The sequence below is a fragment of the Euprymna scolopes genome, chromosome 41, assembly GCF_053919585.1.
Source record: "Euprymna scolopes isolate OS-2025 chromosome 41, ASM5391958v1, whole genome shotgun sequence".
Classification (NCBI taxonomy): Eukaryota; Metazoa; Mollusca; class Cephalopoda; order Sepiida; family Sepiolidae; genus Euprymna; species Euprymna scolopes.
Window position 1 is genome coordinate 10,258,809 of NC_136522.1, and position 21,344 is coordinate 10,280,152.

The window sequence follows — 21,344 nt, forward strand, 5'->3', positions numbered from 1 at the left end:
TCTGGTGCTGCACGTGAGATGATGCCACAAAAAATTGTGAAGAAATGATGAATGTGAGAAGTGTGAAGGGCCAACATTGTCTTCATATTTTAGCCAAGTTTCAGAAAAACCTAATGGATGGGGCAAAAGTTATGGGGTAAAAAGTATCATTTTTTGCAATTTTGGGGCATTTGTGACTCCTTTTGAGCCCCTGGGAATGCCGAATCCCAGTGAAAATGGACAAATGGTGCAGTTTCACACCTTAAAATATGTATATTTGAATTCAGCACCATGGAAAACCACTATATAGACATAAATAACAAGTTTTTGAGTAATATAAAAAAAGAGCTCCAAAAAGGCATTTTTTTTAACCCAAAAAGTCCCAGAGGAATGCGAACTAGAATTTTGCGAGGGTCACCCATACTGAATAAATATTAAAAACAATGGGCTCCATATTTTGACCAAGTTTCAGGAAAATCTAATAAATGGATCAAACACTATGGGGCAAAAAGTGTCATTTTTGGCCACTTTGGGGCATTCTTGACCTCTTTTGAGACCCTGGATACGCCGAATCCCAGTGCAAATGGAAAACGGTGCAGTTTCAGGCCTTAACACATGTATATTTGAGTTGGCCACAGTGAAACACCACTATATAGTCAGACATATCAAGTTTTTGTTGAGAAATATGAAAAAAGGGCCACAAAAAAGGGCGTTTTTAGTACTATAAGTCCCCAGGGACGCGAACCAGAATTTTGCCAGGGTCACCCATACAGGATTTATATTAAGAACAATTGGCCAAGCTTCGGAAAAATCTAATGGATCAATCAAAACTTATGCGGCAAAACGTGTAATCTTTTTACCATTTTTGGCATTTTTTATCTTTTTGACAGACACAATGGAAATTTTTTCGAAAAAATTTTTTTTACTGCACACATCTATTTAATGAAATACAATTTGAGGCAAAATTTCAGGGAAAACTAATGGACGGTTATCTGGCAATAGTCCGGACTAACGGATGCACAGACATATGGAAGCACAGACGCCAATGAAAACATAGGTCCCTCTCCGATAAATCGGACGACCAAAAAGGGTAATAAGTTACTTCCTTTTTAAATATGAAATATTTAATTATTATATTTATATTATTTATTATTTTAATTATTCTAGATATTAGTGATGGGACGATTCCAATACAATTACCAATTCTGATACAATTACTGATTCTGATTTCTTTATAAATCTAAATATTTAACTATAGAGTTGTTATTTTTTTTCCAATTGCTATAAAAAAAAAACACATGTTAAATGTGCAGATATTTTCTCAAACGTAAAAAATACATTTGTGGGAGATGATTTATAGATTTTAGTTTTACAGGTACTTTAAAATCAATAAATATTTATTCTTTTATCATTATTACCAACAAGGGAATATTTTGCTTTAAACAAAATCAAATGAAAAGACAATGAAAAGGATCGTTTTTGCCATTGGAAAATAGCCATAAATTTTTCTGATTTCAATATCCACAAAAGTTCTGATTCTTCCAATTCCAATTAATCGTCGCAGTACTATTAGATATAAAACATCCAAACGTCTTATTTTCTAATTTTTAGTATTATACTAGCCACCTAATAATTAGTAACAGTCACCGTTTCCCATGTACACACACCTAAAGTTATGAGTTTCTATTTACAATGCCCCCCCCCTCCACACAGAATAGAGTTAGACACCAGGATTGTTTTTTTTTAACGTGGAGAAAAGGAACAAAATTAAAAATTGTCTCAGTGGTGAAGGATTTCTCTTCCACTAACAGAGAACAAGAAATTGAAGTGTAGCGTCCGAAGAACAGATACTACACTTTGAGATATTAAATCCTTTATTCAGGCTAAAATTACAATGTAAGGGGGACAAAAATGGGGGTAGTTGGTCATCCTTGTCACTCCAGAACTAAACAAAAGTTTCTCTTAGCTAGTATCTTCTTCCACCATAATACCGCATTCACCCTTTCGTACTGAGGGATGTCCTACTTAGAGCCCAATTGTTTAAAACATTTTTGGGGGGTTTGGTCCGAAGGCCAAATGAGTTGTCATTTTTTTTTTTTTTTTTTTTATATGGGGGTCACCACTTATCAAGGCCCGAAGGCCACTCAGGGATAAGGGTTATTGCATGTACAGTAATCAATGAGATAATATTGTAGTAATCATTAGTATTGGGGGTTTTGATAGAGTGTCTTACTTAAGGGGGCGGTTTGTCAGGAGTTTGTTTATGTTGGACTTGAAGACGTCCAAGTTGTAGTCAGGTGGGAAACAGGCAAGCGGCAGAGAGTTCCACTGGCGTGCAGTTCTAAGAAAGAAGCTTTGCTCATGGAATCTACGTTTGGATTTAGGCACAGATAAAGAGTGGGGAAAACTATTGACAGTAGTTTCAGCCAGACGGGTGTTTCTCATGAAAGATTGGCGAGGGGGACGAGGGATTGGAGCTCAGACGAACACCTGCCATGGAAATAACGCTAAAACAAAGACAGGCTCACAACATCTCTTCTGTGGGAGAGAGGTTGCAGGGAAGAGAAAAGGGCATCCCCCACTAAGCCACGAAGTCTATTTTGTACTCTGTCAAGGCAGGATAGGCTGTTTTTAGCAGCTCCTGCCCAGATGTGGCAGCAGTACTCCATCCTTGGACGTACTTGGCTTTTATATAGATAGAGAATTGCATCAGTAGCGAGATATCTTCTGGAGCGGTAGAAGGATCCCACCATTTTCCCCAGCGACCTTGGCAACAGACTTGATGTACGTGTTCCATTTCAGATCAGAAGCTTGTCAAAACATTGTTGTAGATTTTGCTAATTCTTACCTGTTCATAGTTGATAAAGAAAGTCGACATGAAATTGTCCGTAATCCATTGGAGGAGAGTAGCTGAATGGTTCACCTCCATATAAATAAGGACACACTCAGCAAGAAAAAGGGTTGGCAAATTCCGGTCAACCCCGCACAATTTCAGTTTGGCGTCAAGCTCGTTAATGTTTCTAAGGTTAGCACCAACGAGATGGTAATTGGAACCGTGTAGATCATATTTGTCTATCTTGATATCACCATCTGCGGAAAAAAGAAACAGAGTTAGGGTTAGGGTTGGGGTTAAGTTAGTTGGTTAATTATTTTTGCTTTATGGCATATCAACCATTTTTTGGGCTATTGAATGCCGAATCTGATAATTTTGGAAAAAAATTTAGTGCTTCAAATTTTTTATATCTTTAAATATTTATTCATGGAATTTGGTTTGTTTGATTTACGGCATATCAACCCTTTTTAGATTATTTAATGCCAAATCCAGTAATTTTGGAAAAAAAGTTTTTATGTTTTAAGTTCTTGATATTTTCAAATATTTATTCATGGTGTTTGGTTTGGTTGTTTTGTAAAAGAAAATTGTTGTTTGTGTCTTTTCCTTTGCAGAACATGATTGAGCTTTGCAAACTAACTTCAATAATTCTAATTAAAATTAGACCGTAAAAATATTTCAATAATTATTAAATAAAAAAGAACGATCGGAAAAAGTTAAAAAAAAAAACAACAAAAAAAACAGAGTACGTGCACAGGACAGATATAGGCATGAGAGAAAAAAGCTAAGGAACTGCTTCTGGTTGTTTTGTAAAAGAAAATTGTTGTTTGTGTCTTTTCCTTTACAGAACATGATTGAGTTTAGCAGACACATCAGAAGTTTGGAAGTATGTTAGCTGACTAAAAACCTTTGTAAAAAAATAAACAAGTTTTTTTAGGGGAAAGGGTCTATAATATTTGGGAGATTTATATAATTTGTTGATAAATTTACTTTTCATTGCTATGTTTTTTGTTAAACATTTTTTTTAAAAACCTACTATAAAAAATTAAAATAAAAATTTTAAAAACATTTATGATTAAAAGAAAACTTACCATAAAAAATTTAAAAAACATTTACGTCTTAAAAAAGTAAACAAATATTTAAAAAAAAATTTTTTTTAACTTTGACTCATGTTTTTTTTAATATTTCCCCAAATCTGAAAAAAAACAAGCTGAGCATGCTGGTCCCCCTCCATGAATGAAAAATTTACTTTCACTATGACTAATGTTTGTGCAAAATTTAAAAAAACTCAAGGTGTGGTTGATGAGAAAAGTGCAAACAAATGAACAAACAAACAATTTGGGGGCAATTTTACCCCTATAATACCCCCCCTGGTGGGGCAGGTATTGGGGGACAACCGGAGTTATCCCGGAAAATCTGCTCTGGCAAAAATTTTCTTTTACCATGATTAATGTTTGTGCAAAATTTTTTTAAAATCCAAGGCGTGGTTATTGAGAAAATTGTGAACGGACGAATGGAAATGAATTACTAAGTCCAATCTTTCCTTTATCGGGGGACCAAAATAAAATTTTAGCAAAAAAAAACCAAAAAAACACAGAAGCTTTTGTCATACCTTAATTTGTTGAACAAACTACAAAAGAAAAAAAAAAAAAAGGATTTTGAAAAATGCTCACATGCCTTCGTTGGCAACTTTCTGCAACAATGACTTCCTCGATTTGATAAAATGGCACTTCTTGGCAGTGACCGTTGGAAAGTCGACCTCAACAAAGGACTTGGGGGCTAGGTTCTGATCTTTCAGTATCCAAAATGTCGTATCAAACCCGGCTCCTAGGTTGACGATCTGGCATTCACATTGTGTCATCTGAACAAAAAAAAAAAAGGAATTTCATAAAATAGACGTTCACTTGATCATGTGGCTGAAAATAATTGGGAATTTGAAGGAGGGGGTGGGGAATTAGTACTGGTTTGCAATTATCAATTTCAGTTTCGGAAGCCATGATGAAACAGATACTTTCTAGTTTATTGTTGTGGTGGCAACCACTTATTTGCATATGCGAATAACATAACACTATAAATGGCAAGCCTAGGTTGGCCTTGGTGTGTCTTACTCAAATGCCACCGGAAGTGACGCCGAAGAGCGTACATGTCCTCCCACCAAGACTCTCTGACTCGACACCGTCATTTGTACATATCGTAAATATACCTTTTCTTTAATACACTTATTATTGCGTTATCTTGTTGTTTGCGTCTTCATTGTATTTCCTTACTAATTATTGTTCAACCTTGCAACCACAACATTTATGAAAACGTTAATTTAGGCTGTAAATACAAAAAGTAAAAAAATGAATATAAAATACTAAATCACGTGTACATTTGGAATCGCAATTCTGTTAGAAACTGAAAGAACATGTTAAGCAGGTGTAGTTTCCTTGAAGCATTAGAAGACAATCATCATTCAAGAAATGGAAAGTTGTCAGTGCTAAGGGAAAAAACAAAAACAAGTGATTTTATATATATACTAGCCTGGGTGCCTGGCATTGGCCGGGAGTTCGGAAGTGTGTTGAGAAAGAAAAAAAAAGGTGGTAGTAGGTAGGCTCGAACCCGTACCACGAAGGAGGAAGAGAATGTGAAAAAAAAAAAAAAATCCTGACATCTTTGCTGGTGCATTCATCGCCAAACCGGAAGTGATGTAGGTTTAAATTAAGGCTAGTCAATCGAAAAGTGGGGTTGACTTTCAAAAATATCAGCAAAAAAAAAGTGACCCTTGCCTGTAGAAAAGTGTCCAGTTGAGGGTGAAGGAATTAATGTTTTAGGCAATATTTTGATATTTATCGTCCGAAGGGCTGAACTTCAAAACAATACCAATCTCATGAAAATTCGTCGCCTCTGCGGAAAGTTTTAGGCAAACATACAAACATACATACATTTAAACAGATTTTTGCCTTTTATATATATACTAGCGGGGGTACCCGGCGATGCCCGGGTGTCTTGAGGTAAATCAAAATTCCGGGGGGGGGGGGGGGTTAAATAATAATAAAAAAATATTTTGGTAGGTGATTATGAGAATCGAACCCGTACCCTTGAGTTGGAAATTAATGTGTGAAAAAAAAAACCGTGCGATGTTACCATTGGGCCACCGCGACATACAGCGTAGACGTGTTTGAATTTATTTATCTAACTATAACTATAAAAACAGGCGTGCATAATAAAAGTTAACTTTACTGCTTCCATTTGACCTAATTAAGAAGGTCAAATAGAAGTCACACAGTATAAGCGTCTGTTCCCGACACATTGCCGCGAACACACCCGTTTGAGTTTAGTTTCATTTTATTTATACTAAAAAGCCCAATCAACACACGAGAAGCCAAAATAACAATAATTTTGTAAAAATCGACGTAAATAAATCTATACGCTACGCGCTTTCCTAATTCCTAGATATTATGATATAGGACCTATATAGACAGTTTTAAGCGATAGTAACGACCCTGGGAGCGAGTGCGAAAGAAGCCTTTTGAAGACATACACGAAATGTTCACACACATTTTGCCTTTTATATATATAGACTAGCGGGGGGTACCCGGCATTGCCCGAGTGTTTGGAGGTGTGTGTGCTCGGGAGGGGGGGGTAATCAAAACATAAGAATAAGCGAAGTAAAAAAAAACTAAACTAAAAAAACAAAAAAAGAAAACAGAAAAACGAACGTTAAAACTACTTTAATAAATCTGAAAAATAAAGCGGGGGGGGGGGGGGGCTCGGGCAGTGGGGGGGGTAATCAAAACATAAGAATAAGCAAAGTAAATATTTTTAAATATTAAATAAATATTAAATAAAAATTAAATATTAAAACTTAAAAAAATAGAAAAAAACATAAAAAAATTAACGTAAGGCAAACGAACAATGTTAAATGTAAAAATCGGAAAAGCAAAAACAGAAAAGAAAAATGAAAAACGAACATTAAAACTCTTTAAAAAATCTGAAAACTAAAAAAAAAGCATGTGAAAAATAATATTAAAATTTAAAAAAATCGGTGGGTACCCGGCGTTAGTCGGGTGTTTTTGGGTGTGTGTGGTCGTCCGGGAGTGGGGGTTGTTAATGAAAACCTAAGAATAAGTGAAGTAAAAAAAAAAAACAGAAAAACGAACGTTACGTGAAAAATGGCTTAAATAACCCTGCTTCAATATTAAAATTTAAAAAATCGAAAAAAAAAAGACATCTCACACCACGATTTGAACCCAAAACCTTTAGATAATGACCCAGCGCTCTAACCAACTGACCTAACAAAACGTACACAAAATTGTGTCATTTTTTTAAATCTTTAAACTAAATCAGGTTACGACGTCGTATGATGCATGCATAGAAGTGACATCGTTATGAGAGGAAGGTTTTTGCTGACCCCCCCCCCCGTAGAAAAGTGCTGATTTCAGGGTAAAAAAATTAATGTTTTTAGCCAATATTTCAATATTTGTCGGGCGAAGGATGGGGCTTTCATATGAGATCAAATTTATTAATTTTTGTTCTGTCTGTCGAAAGTTTTTAGCAGACATACAAACATACATACATACATTTTCGCTTTTAAATATATAGACTAGCGGGGGGTACCCGGCGTTGCCTGGGTGTTTGGAGGTGTGTGTGCTCTTGTTAATCAAAACATAAGAATAAGCAAAGTAAATATTTAAAAGAAACACAAAAAAAAAACTAACGTAAGGCAAACGAGCGATGTTAAATGTAAAAATCGGAAAAAACAAAAAAAAGAAAACAGAAAAATAAATATTAAAACTTCTTTAAAAAATCTGAAAAATACCCCCCCCCCCCAAAAAAAAAACACGTGAAAAAATGGCTTCGGGGGGTACCCAGCATTGCCCGACTCTTTTTAGGTGTGTGTAGTAGTAAAAAAAAAAAAAAAAAAACAAACGTTAAAAAATCTGAAAAACATGTGAAAAATGGCTTAAATAACCCTGCTTCAATATTAAAATTAAAAAAATCGGAAAAAAAAAAAGACATCATCTCACACCACGATTCGAACCCAAAACCTTTAGATAATGAGGCCGCGCTCTAAGCAACTGAGCTAAGACGACGTCCACGAAATTAGATCGTTTTTTTCAAATATTTAAACTAAATCAGGTTCCAACGTCATTTGCGCATTCGTAGAACCGAACTCGTCATGAGAGGATGGTTTTTGTTGTACCCCCCCCTGTAGAAAACTGCTGATTTCAGGGTGAAGAAATTAACGTTTTTGTTGGCCAATTTTTCGATATCTGGCGAAAATCCGTGACCCGTGTCGAAAGTTTTTGCGAGACATACAAACACACATACATACATACACACATTTTCGCTTTTATATTTATAGACTAGCAGAGGTAACCCCGGCGTTACCTGGGTGAGAAACACAGGGGGGAGGGGGTTAAAAAAAGTTTTTGTATGTAGGTAGGATCGAAAGAGGTTTGTAATTTATTTAAGTAGGAAGGAAATTGACAGGTGCCCGCACCTAATGACTTAATGAGGTCAAGTGAAAATCGTGGAGTTAACATTTTCTGCAAGCGTTATGACGACATAAACAATAGCTAGTCAGCAATTTACAATTTTTGCGAGACAGTTTTTAATGAGGTCAATAACTCTGTTTGTTTGTTTTTACCCAACTTTGGAGAAAAACATCTCCCCGTTTATTAGAGGAGTGTCCAGACGAAAGCAATTGTTTGATATGACACTAAAAAGCCGACACTGACCAAATGTTTACATCGCTTTCCGGAGCTTTTTTATACTGAAAAGCGAAAGATACACGCGACGATCTCAAAAACTGGAAAAAATAGCACGTGAAAGTCAGGCAAATTGAATACACACGCGACCCCCGTTTGTAACTCATAGATATTATGATTTAGACGTGATATAAAAAGTTTTTAAGAGGGAATGAGCCGACCGAGAAGTCCAGCGAAAAAGCCTTTTACAGACATACACAAAAAGCGAACATACATACATACATTTTCGCTTTTATATTTATAGATTAGCGGGGGGGGGGGTACCCAACGTTGGCCGGGTGTTTGGAGGTGTGTGTGTTAAAAAAAAAAAAAAAGTTGGCCAGGTGTTCGGAGGTGTAAAAGAAACAAAAACGTTTGGTCGGAAGTTAGGATTGAATCCCGATGCCTTGACGCGAAGGTGGAAACAAAAGGGGAAAAAAAGTAAAAGTCGGGCAAATTAAAAGACAGGCGACCCCCGTTATTAAGTCGTAGATATTATCATTTAGACGTGAGATAAAAAGTTTTAAGAATGAGCGACCCCCCCCCGCCCTAGAAGGCCTCGGAAAAAAGGCCTTTTGCAGACATACACAAAAAACGAACATACATACATACACACATTTTCACTTCTATATATATAGACAAGCGGAGGGTACCTGGCATTGCCCGGGTGTTTGGAGATGTGTTGTTGTAGATCAAAACATGGCCGGGTGTTTGGAGGTGTAAAAAAAATTTTAGTAGGAAGGTAAGCTTGAACCCCGAAGCTTTGACGCAAAGGTGGAAACGAAAGGGGAAAAAAAGCACGACACCTAACCATCTCGGCCACAGGAGAGGAATTGATAAGCATGTTAAGTTAAGGTTTATAAAGTGAAATGAAATGAAATTGACAGGTGTGAGTTGAAGCATGACTTAAGCAATGGCTGTTCAACAGTTAAGATTTTGTGTGGGACAGCTTTTACCGAAGTTTGGGGAAAGAAAAGCAGCTCCCCCCCCCTCCCCGTTTATTAGGGGAGTGTCTCGAAATGAAAGCAAACGTCTGATATGACAAGCCGACATGGACCAAACGTTTACATCGCTTTCTGGAGACCAGCGGCCATGGGCCGTGGAGGTGTCTATTCGAATCGAGTTTCGCTTTTTTTATACTGAAAAACAAAAGCAACACGTAGCGATCCCAAAATGTGGAATATTTAGCTTTTCAAAGTCGGGCAAATTAAATAGACAGGCGACCCCCATTGTTAACTCGTAGATATTATGATTTAGACGTGATATAAAATGTTTTAAGAAGGAGCGAGGCCGACCGAGAAAGCTGACGAAAAAAGCCTTTTGCGGACATACAGAAAAATGCCCCCCCCCCCACACACACACTAACACACGCACATTTTCGTTTTTATATATAGAGAATAGTGGCGTTGCCTGGCGTTTGGAGGTGTGTGTGGGGGGGGGAGATCAAAACAAAATGGGTGAAGTAATAATCCTGTTTAAAATAAAAAAAAACGTTGCCCGGGTGTTTGGAGGTGTAAAAGAAAAAAAAGTTTTAGTAGGAAGGTAGGCTCGAACCTGAAGCCTTGATGTGAAGGTGAAAAAGGAGGAGAAAAAAACAGACATCTAACCCGCTCGGCCATGAGGGGAGAGGAAGTGAAAACTGTCTTAATTTAACGTTTATAAAGTTAAATTGACAGGTGCGAAAATTTAATACGGTCAAACATCATGCGACTTAAGTTTGGCGCTGCAAGCCAGTTTCTGCGTATTTCTTTGTTTCCCCCGCCAAATGAATAGCAATTGTCTGATATGATGGGTTTTTCCCCAGCATTGATCAAACCTTATTTGCTTTCTGGACGTCCCGAGAACACATATTCATTTTCACAGTTTCGTTATTTTTATACGGAAAGACCAAAGAAACACACGGAGACCAAAAAATACCACGAAAATAGCGCGAAAAAGTCGCTGAAATTAAAGCTACACATGACCTTGTTTCGTAAATCGGAGATATTATATTATACGGAGTATATAAAAAGTTTTAAGAATGAGTGACCCCACCGAGCGCGCCCCGTAAAAAGCCTTTGCTGGACATGCACAAAAAATGCACACACTAACACACATTTTGGCTTTTATATATATAGACATTGCCCAGGTATTTGGAGGTGTATAAAAAAAAGGGGGGTAGTAGGCAGGCAGGCAGGCTTGAAAATGTGACGCAAAGGCAGAAAAGAAAGTGAAAGAAAACCTGACGTCTTACTGCTACGCCATGACGCGACTGAAAGTGTAAAGCATTGAAATTTAGCGATGTCAACCATTACGCCATAGTGGATAGCAAAATGAATGAGTTGGTCTGGCTGTAGGCCAGTTAAGCTTTCCGCTTTCTGCTGTATTTGTTTCCCCACAATGTTGGGGAAAACCAAAAAGGGGGAGCTCTGGCAGTGTCCAAATGAATAGCAATTGTCTGATAATCAAAGCGAATTGCCTTTATAAACGTCCCAGCCCGAAAGGCCAGGTGGCCGACTTAACTTCAATTAGTTTCACTTTATTTATACGAAAAAGACAAACAAACACTTGAGACGAGGGAATTTTCTAAAAGTCGATCAATATAAAGATAGAGACGAAGTCCGTCTGCAAATTGGAGATATTACGATCTATGGAGTATAAGGAAACTTCTCCATAAATGTAACTGACGCGAGAACCCCCACCCAAAAAGCCTTCCGCGGATATACACAAACATGCATGCCCATTTTGCCTTTTATATAATAGACTAGCAGGGTTGCCCGGCGTTGCCCAGGTGTAAAACTAAATAAAAAAAAGTTTTGGGCAGGGAGGTAGGCTCGAACTCGAAGCCTTGAGGCGAAGAGCCTTACAACTTACCACAACGCTACGTGGGCAGATAAGTGAGGAATGGTGAAATTAAACGTTTAAAAAAGCAGGTGGTTAAACGGACTTCAACGTTTTCTAGGTCAAACATCACGCCTTTTGTAAATCGTAGATATTATAATCTAGGGAGTATATAAAAAGTTCTAAGAATGAGCGACTCTCTTGAGAGACACCCCCCCCCCAAAAAAGCCTTTGGCGGACATACAAACCAATGCACACACACATACACACACAAATTTTCGCTTATATATATATATATATATATATATATATATTATTTCACGTGGTTAATGGTAGCCGAATTGATATGGTCTTTGCTAATCGAGCCAGAGATGTCTCATGTTGCGGCGTTTGAATCGTTCAACTGGTGTTAATCGTGACACCCTGCACTGAAGATTCCCGAAAGGATGAAACACTAGTGTCTGTAGGTATTTAATTATTATAGTAAAAAAAAAATAATTATAAAATATATATATATATATATATATATATATATTATTAACAGAAAGTTTATATGAGACAAATCATTTTCAAACCTGCGAATAGAGGACCGCTTTAGATACCCATATCAAGCTCTCTTCAGCCAATACTCATCTGTTTTATAGCCGGAATTGGAATAATATACATACATTACACGATCTTGTTCAAATCTTGTTTTTTTTTTAAACAACATTAAATTCAAATTATAAAATTTTAAAAAATTTTCCGTTTAATGTTTTGGACGCTAAAAGAAAAAGAAGCAAAAGGGAAAAAGAAATTCCTCCTTTTCTTTTTTTCTCTTATGTTATTTTAATATATTTGAACTGTTCATCGCGTCACCAATGAAAAAATAGGGTTGTTTTTTTTAATCTATTAATTTAAGAATTTTTCCGGTTGTAAACGGAAATTTTTTTCGAACTCAATTTTAAACTAGTGTAAGGGAGATAACTTAGTAAATGTCAGAATGCTAATTCAAAATTCATAATAATTATTTTTATTATTTTTTTATTTAACTAGCAAGGGGTACCCGGCGTTGTCCGGGTGTTTTTCGGGGTATGTGAAAAAAAGCCGAAGCGTTGACGACGCGCAGTTGGAAAATAGTAAAGTGTTTTAAAAAAAAACAGGTGCGCGTTTTTGATTGATGTGACGGCGATAGGTATTCAGCAGTTATTTTCTGCGGGACAGTTTTGAATAAATGGGTTTGTTTGTTTTTAAAACCCGCTCCCTCGTCTCGAAATAAAAGCTACAGTCTGGTATGATGAAGTCGACATTGACCAAACTGGCTCTGGGCCTGTGGATATTTATTTGCTCCCCCACCGAGCAAATTAGGCACAAGGCCAATTTTTATTGTGAGGAGTGAAGGGAGGGGGAAGGGAAAAAGGGGACCAGCTCCCGAGAGGAGGGAAATGGGAGCTGGTTAAAGGTCAAGCATGTGGGGTTGCCCCCACATCTGGTCTTTGCTAGTCATAGCTAGTCCTAGCTAGTCATAGCTTGCAGCATCTGCCGGAACAGATACTACACTTTGATCATGTCACCCGGGCCCCGGAGGGCGCACGGGCAAGCGGCCTGCGGCCTGTGATTAGAGTCACGGTTCGCTTTTTTTATACCGAAAAGCGAATGTAACGCGTGCCGATGCAGGAAATGTGGAATAATTAAGGTTTGAAAGTCAATAAAATTAAATAGAGAGGCGAGCTCCATGGATAATTTGTAGATATTACAATTTATAGATGATATAAAAAGTTTTAAAAAGTTGTGAAGCGAGCAAGCGCTTCTTTGAAAGAAGCCTTTCATGGACATCGAGGAAAAGCGAACATACATACATACATACATTTTCGCTTTTATATTTATAGATGTTATTCTAATATATATATATATACTATATACCATGTTTATATCCCTTCCGCCGCCTTATTTAATATGGGTATAGTGTAAATTTCTTTTAAAAAGCCTAAAGAAACCTGTCATATATAAATTTTATTTTAAACCTAATCCATCAGATTGAACATATTTATTAAATTTGAAAATTCAACTTTAATTTCATTTTTTAAAATTTTTATATTAACTCCAAATTTAAAATTAAAACTAAAACCGACTTCAACATAAAATTTAAAATCAATTGCAATATCAAATTAATTTTTCATTTAAAAGGTACTAGTGCACTTATTAATCCGTGTTGAAATAACGTTATTTAGAAAGCCATTCTTACCATGAGAAGGGGAGGATGTTTTGTAGCTATTCTGTACTTTAACTTCACAATATAATTAAAAAAGACATCATAAAACTTTAATTAAACTTGAAAATACTATTTAAGAAATTGTGCAGATCAATAAGTGCACTAGCACCAAAAATTCATATTAAAATTATATTCAAAATTTTTAATTTAAATGTAGTCTTTGTTTTTGAGGAATGCTTATCTAGCCTAAGGAAATAGTATACTACACTAAACTCTTATAATTATATTCCTTTTTTTTCTATAATTTAAAATTAAAATAAATTTAAAATAAAATATAACTTATAAATTAAAAAAAAATAAAAATAAAATTAAATTAAATAAAAATATAAATTTAAAAATAATTTTTTTTTTTTAATTCAGGTTTTGTCTTTTTTACCATCCCAGTTTATAAGGATGGTAAAGCAGGCGGGCAGTACTGGGAAAGAAGTTTTGTTCATAGAATCTACGTTTAGATTTAGGCACAGATAGAGATCTGTGCCTAAATCTAAACATAGATTCTATGAACAAAGCTTCTTTCCCAGTACTGCGGGGAAAATGGTATATAGTGGATGTAGCTAGTCAAGTGTTTCTTTTTTTTGTGAAAGTTTGGCAACAGGGAACTCTAGACTGGAGTTCAGTTGAGCACTTGCCATGAAAATAACGATAGGGCAGAAACAGACTTGCAACATCTCTTCTGTGGGAAAGAGCTTGCAGGAAAGAGAAAAGAGCATCACCTACTAGATTTCGAAGCTAGTTTTGAACTTTATCGAGGCTGTATAGGGCTTGCTGAGCAGATCCTGCTCAGACGTGGCAACAGTACTCCATTTTAAGGCGTACTTCGGTCTTATACAGATAGAGGATTGCATCGGCAGTGATATACCTACTGGAGCGGTAGAATGATCCACCATTTTTCCAGTGATATTGGCAACAGATTTGATGTATGTGTTCCATTTTTTCTTCTTCCCTACCACGACGTCATTTTGCACACAGCTTGGTATTTGCATATTGTACAGCCATGCTTGGTTAAATCCTCAGCTAGAATTGAAATCAAAACCTTCAGCACTTCAGCTGTGTTCCCTACCATTTGAGCTATCGACAGATAGATAAGAAAGATTGAAAATTAAACCAATTCAAGCTATGAATTAATTTGCGTATGCACATTTCAACTTAACAACATATTTCTGTAGGCGTTATTCATCCATCCAAACAAAGATTTTACACATTATAAACCATCCTTGGTTCATGATTATTATTTCCTGTTAATTTCAGTGTTATGTGACCTGTAGTTTAAGAGTTTATCGGTTAAATATTTACAGGCACACACACACATACATCTATTATTTTATTTTTATATATTTTGTTTATGAAATCGTTAGGTACAGAATAGTTAACAAAATCCCTCTCCTAATATTAGAATGGTTTTCTAAATAATGACCTTATTTCAGCACAATCTGTAAGCTTCAAGATGTAGCGTTTTTTGGGGACTTATGCATCTATCTCACTGTGCTGAAATAATAGTGTTATTATTTAGAAATCCATTCTTAACTTGGGGAGGGAAGGGTGTTTTGTAATTTTTCTGTACTTTCACCTAACAATTTAATAAACAAAAATATTGTAAAAATTGAATTTAACTTGAAAATACTATTTTAAAAAAATAGCACAGTAACTGTTGTGAGATTGAAATTTACCTCTCAGGGAGTTGTATCGTAATACCGTAGAATCAGCAGGAGTACTAGTAGTATGCAGCGCATATGACTACTCATAATAGACACCACATAGTAAGCTTCATTTACCCTTTATTCTATCCTTGTAACCTTTTTGGTTATCTTTCTTACACCTAATCCGTGTTCTGTGATTCCAAACTTGGGTCCACATCATAACAGAGTCATATCTTGACATATCTAAGGCCTTTGATAGGGTATGGCATAAAGGTTTACTTCATAAGATCTCTAGCTATGGTATAGCTGGAAATGTCTTCTCAATTATTAAATCATTTCTTTCTGATAGGTTCATAAGAGTAGTAGTTGAGGGGCAAAAATCAGAAGCCCACAGTATTAATGCCGGTGTCCCTCAGGGGTCCATCCTGGGCCCAACTCTTTTCCTGATCTACATTAATGATCTTCCAAATCACATCCTTACATCATTTGTAGACATTTATGCTGACGACACTACCATTTATGGTAGCACATCTAAGACAGTAAACGACCAAGTTCTCTCCAATTCTCTCTCCTCTGATCTTGAGCATGTAGTACAATGGGGAAAGGAGTGGCTGGTTACTTTTAATGCATTTAAAACCAAGCTTCTCTCTTTACATCATCAACATTCTGATCCCCATCTGGCATCAATTGAAATGAATGGCTCTCGTCTTCAGGAGGCCTCAAGTTTTGACAAGCTTCTGGGCTTGACCATTACTCCTGATCTTAAATGGAACACGTACATCAAATCTGTTGCCAAGGCCGCATTTTTTTATTTATTTACTTATTTTTTTTACACACGGAAACAATTTATGATGAAGGAGGCTCAAAATGCCACCCAGACTTAGGGTTAGTTTAAGGATTAAGAAAGAGTATCTTTTGTTATCTAAGAAACAACTAATAAAATAATGTATTTATTACAACGAAAGCTGCAAAAAAAAAAAAAAAAAATTAATATATAACAGTATAACCCCGGGATACGACATTAAAAATTATTAACAAAGTACAGTACAGTATATAATAGACATGTATATAATCAAATAATATTATAAATAACACCGTAAGTTGAGGTAAATACCGTAACACCAGAGGCTAGAAAAACATCGTATTCCATATCTTAACCTGAAAAAAAAAAAACCGTATCCTAGGGCCACCGTATCCCTATGTTCTACTGCATTATTATTTATGGAAATTGCTCGAGACAAGGCATGAAGCCACTTGATGTAAGGAACTAACAAGAACGAAAGCTGATTATTGCAAAGACAGGCGATGCCTATTGACCTTAGTCTTGAAAAGACGAAGGCTGTAGGTAGAAGGAAAACAGTGAGCAGGAAGAGAGTTCCATAACCTTGTGGTCCTTGGAAAGAAGCTACTGATACAGGAACTGATTTACAATGAGATATTAAAACAGCTAATTGATGGAGACCACTAGACCAACGAGTCAAACGAGCTGCAACAAAGGAAGCATGGAATTGATCAGACAATTCTGAGGAACACATGCCATAATAATATTTGTAGAAAATACTGAGGCTAGCAACATCACGTCTGTTGCAGTGAAGAAGAAAGTGTGGGATCAATCAAATTACAGATACGTTTTTGCAATTTATCAAGAATTTTCAAATGGGACACAGATATAGATAGATAGATAGTACATTTATTTATACATACATTATTAGTAATAAATAAAATATGTTTATATAAAAAAAAAAAATGGGTTTGTATTACTGTACACATAGATTCGAAAAAGTTGTCAAAAAACAAATATATAACAAATAAATGTTATCAAAGGCAAGATAAATTACTTTTCTACCAAACTGGATATAATTTTCGTGTTTTTATTCAATTTAACATGTTTATTCAGCTCGAAAAGCATACAGTGTTTACCGATGTATTGGAAAATTTAAAATGGCGTCCGACTCTCTCTTTAACACGTTAAGTTCGGAAAAAGATGTAATAAATAATAAACTAGACAAAATACTGTTAGATATTTGCTCAATATATGTTACCGTGACATAACTTGACATATATTCGGTGGTTTTTTAATAGTATTTTGTCTAGTTTATTATTTATAACACCTTTTCCTGAACTTACCGTGTTAAAGAGAGAGTCGGGCGCCATTTTGAATTTTCCAATACATCGACAAACACTGTCTGCTTTTCGAGCTGAATAAACATGTTACATTGAATAAAAACACGAAAATTATATCCAGTTTGGTAGAAAAGTAACTTATCTTGCCTTTGATAACATTTATTTGTTATATATATTTTTTTGACAACTTTTTCGAATCTATGTGTACAGTAATACAAAGCCAAAAAAAATTGTAAAAATCTGATAATAAATAAAAAGGTTACTTTAAAAATTGGTACTTCTGCAGTTTACCGACCATGCTATCTTTTTTTTTCATGTGATCTTTAAGTTAAATTCAATTTTTACAGTATCTGTTATGTATTCAATTTAGGTAAAAATACAGAATAGTTAACAAATCCCCCCTCCCCATGTTAAGAATGACTTTGTAAATTATAACGTAGGCGATCACGTAGATTACCTTACTCGAGCCATTGTTTGTTGCCTACGTCATGATACGTCATAATAGACGATGTTAGTCAAGTTGGCGACGACGCTCAATTACGTTTCACGCTTTCTTGTTTGTTACATATCAATATGGTCTTTAAATATAATGAACTAGAAGATTATCCGGTGTTGCCCGGTATTAAACGTAACGTTAAATTCCTTTAAAAAAAATTTTTTTAAATGAAGTAAAAAAAAAAAAAATGGAAAGAAACTGTGGCATGTGTATGTGAATATTGTGTTGTTGTTTTTTTTAACCGTTCACTTATTTTTTTTTTTTTTTTGGTATTATTATACAAACACCGTGACAGCGTTAGGGTTAGGGTTAGGATTAGGGTTAGGGTTAGGGTTTAGGGTTAGGGTTAGGGGTTAGGGTTAGGGTTAGGGGTAATTCGCTGTCACGGTGTTTGTATAGTTTTACCTTTTTTTTTACACAGGTACCACCACATTATCAAGGCCAAGAGGCCACTCGAGGATAAGGGTTAAAGGCCACTAGAGGATAAGGATTCCTGTAAGTAAAAAAAAAAAAAAAAGAAAAAAATTCGAGCTGAGATTGAAACCAAAACCTAAAGACAATGAGTTAAGTACGATAACCATAAGGCTAGGCTAGCTTCATACGGCCTTTTAAAAGTGTTTCAAACCTACTTATTCTTAACATAATGTGAACGATTCGCACATGCGCAGCCGTGAAACAGTTTACATACAGATAAAAATCCGACAACCGTCAAGTACCCCTTAGCAGACCTTTTCCCCCAATGAAAACTGAGTATAATGTTTTCCACATTTCTGAATACCCTATATATCACATTTGAAATCTGTAGATCAAAAGTTCGTTGAGTATATAGGTTTAGAAGTGCCCTCTCTCACATACACACATTCTCACTTTTATAGATATACTACATAAAAATATTCATAAACTGATTTTTTTTTTTCTAAATAAATATGTGTATTTACGTTGGGTTTTTTTATATATTTTTTTAATCCGCCTAATTATGTTCATATGATCGCTGTGATATTATTTCAGTACGATTCATAAGCTGCAGAAGTGCCAAAATGTTTAAGGTGATTATTCAGATTGGTACTTTATGGCCGCAATTAAAAGTAAAGAAAATACAGAAAAGTATGATGTACGTACTCGTTACAGAACGAAGATGTCATATTCCAAAAAGTACGTAAATCGATCAAGTATTTTATTTAAAACTAAGAAAATCAAAATTTACGGTTTTTAGCGATTTTATTAAATTGCATTAAACGTAAGGCTGAATTTTCACCTCTCAACTTCGATTTAAGTTGTCTCCCCCTTCTTTTATTTCATCGGATTTAATCATGGTGGACGAAAACATTACGACACTCGCTTAGTCGTAAAACTTGATTTTCTTGAATTAAAAAAAGAAGAAAAAGAAAAACTACTTGATCGAATTAATTACGTGATTTTTGGAATATTTCGTCTTCGTTTCGTGACTGGTACAATACGCCATACAGACTTTTCTGTATTTTCTTTAATTTTAATTGCCGCCACAAGTAAAGCACCAATCTTAAATAAACAAGAGACTAGACGGTTAAACGTTTTCTAGATTATTCTGTCTTGTTGATTTGTTTTTCGGTCAATATATATATATATATATATATATATATATATATATATATATATATATATATATATGGAGAGAGAGAGAGAGAGAGATAGAGAGAGAGAGAGATGGGGGGCGTAAGGGGGAAGAGGGGGTTAATGCACTCTACGAACCCGGAGAAACTGTTCCACGAGCAGACGAATTCCTTTCACTCTGGCGTAATAACCACGGTTGATCTCCGGCGTATGAATGTTGGAGGGTCGACCCGTCAACAAAGAGATGTAAGGGTCCGTCCAGTAACCCTTCTCAACGGCGTATCGCTTGCACTGCGAGGCATCGTCGTTGGTGGAGATGACAGCATCGTCGCTGGCCATTTTTTTTTATAAATAATTTACGAGCATAAGAATAAGATCCTAAAGAAACAGCGTCGAGAGGCGAGCACTGGGACAGTTCGAGGCAACCATGGTTTCGCTTAAGTCATCGAGAGTTACCGTTCTTGGACGTCGCTCTCCTCAAAAAGAGAGAAAAAAAGATTTGTTATTTGCGTTAGTCTATGGATGACCAAACTTGTTAAAAAAAAAAAAAAGACTGGGGCTTCTACAAAAAGAGGTGACAGATCGATTTTTTAAATATGTCCCTTTAATCAACAACAATATTACTTACTCAATTGTCATATCGAAAATAGTAATGCATCCAAAAATAACGAAAATTCATCGAATTATTTATAGTTAAAAGTATATTTTACGGAAAATTGCATTTTTCGTAGATGTTTTAGAGAGACCTGAAGATTGCAGAAACAGGGGACATAACTCAGAAAGCGTATTTTAGATTACATCGTTATGGCGACAGATTTAGCCGATATCGAGATTTTTTTTTTTTTTTTTTTTACTAAATACATAATAGTAGTTGTTCTGCTTGGTGAATTTTCGTAATTTATTGGATATATCACTAGTTTCGACATAACAATTAAGTGATACTGTTTTTGCTTATAAGTACATGTCTTTTTTTTAATCGATCTGTCGCTTCTCGTTGTACAAGCACCAAAAAAGAATAAAAATGGTTATAGTCAAGATTGTCCATTCTTTTTGCCTTCCGGTTTTTGTTGTCTTATTTGGTTGGATAATTAGATATGGTAAAGCGGACAACAAAGCCATCTTAACATAAGGAAAAAGGGGGTTTCACGTTATCTGACAGGAAGGTAATCATTAATCATAAGGGACCATATCTTGCTCAGCACAATTGCCCCTTCTGTGGCACAGGAAAAAAAAGGCAAACAATCTTAACTGTGACCATAAAAATTTATTTAAATCTATCACAAAGTTACTCGGGTGTGTCCGGCATATTACATGTTTTTTGAGTGTTCTGAGGAATCAAAATGGGCGCTTCTGTATTTATGAACCCGCGACTTTCGCAAAGTTACTCGGGTGTGTCCGGCAGATGGTGGAAATGGCCGGGCGAGCCTTATTACAAATAACTCAAATTAATGAAGCTGGCCAATAAAGTTTATAATATTACATGTTTTTGAGTGCTCTGAGAAATCAAAATTGGTGCTTCTGTATTTATGAATCAGCGACTTCCACAAAGTTACTCGGGCGTGTCCAGCAGATGGTCGAAACGGCCGGGCGAGTCTTATTACAAATAACACAAATTAACAAAGATGGCCAACAAAGTTTACATGTTTAATGAAGATGATCAATAATGTTTATAATATTGCATGTTGAATGAACATGGCCAATAACGTTTATAATTTCATATAATTTTTATTTTTTGGAATCCTTTGAGATGAAGCTTCATAATTGATGCATTCATTTTTTTGCAGAGTTTTATCCTCATCTTCGTATGATGATCAATAAAGTTTATAATATTACATGTTTAACAAAGATGGCCAACAAAGTTTACGTGTTTAATGAAGATGATCAA

The 21,344-nt window shown here is 35.6% G+C and overlaps 1 protein-coding gene across 1 annotated transcript in view; it reads right to left on the reverse strand.

Moving 5' to 3' along the window:
• The window catches only part of LOC145266343 (leucine carboxyl methyltransferase 1-like), a 30,777-nt gene extending 10,842 nt beyond the window's left edge, over positions 1 to 19,935 (reverse strand). Inside the window, exons 1-3 of the mRNA XM_080121935.1 lie at positions 19,598 to 19,935; positions 4,487 to 4,670; positions 2,828 to 3,069 (exon numbers count right to left, since the gene is read on the reverse strand). Of these exons, the coding sequence (XP_079978061.1) occupies positions 2,828 to 3,069; positions 4,487 to 4,670; positions 19,598 to 19,798 (627 nt within the window). The 5' untranslated portion in view covers positions 19,799 to 19,935. The remainder of the gene's footprint in view (positions 1 to 2,827; positions 3,070 to 4,486; positions 4,671 to 19,597) is intronic.
• Between the last annotated feature and the right edge of the window lie 1,409 nt (positions 19,936 to 21,344).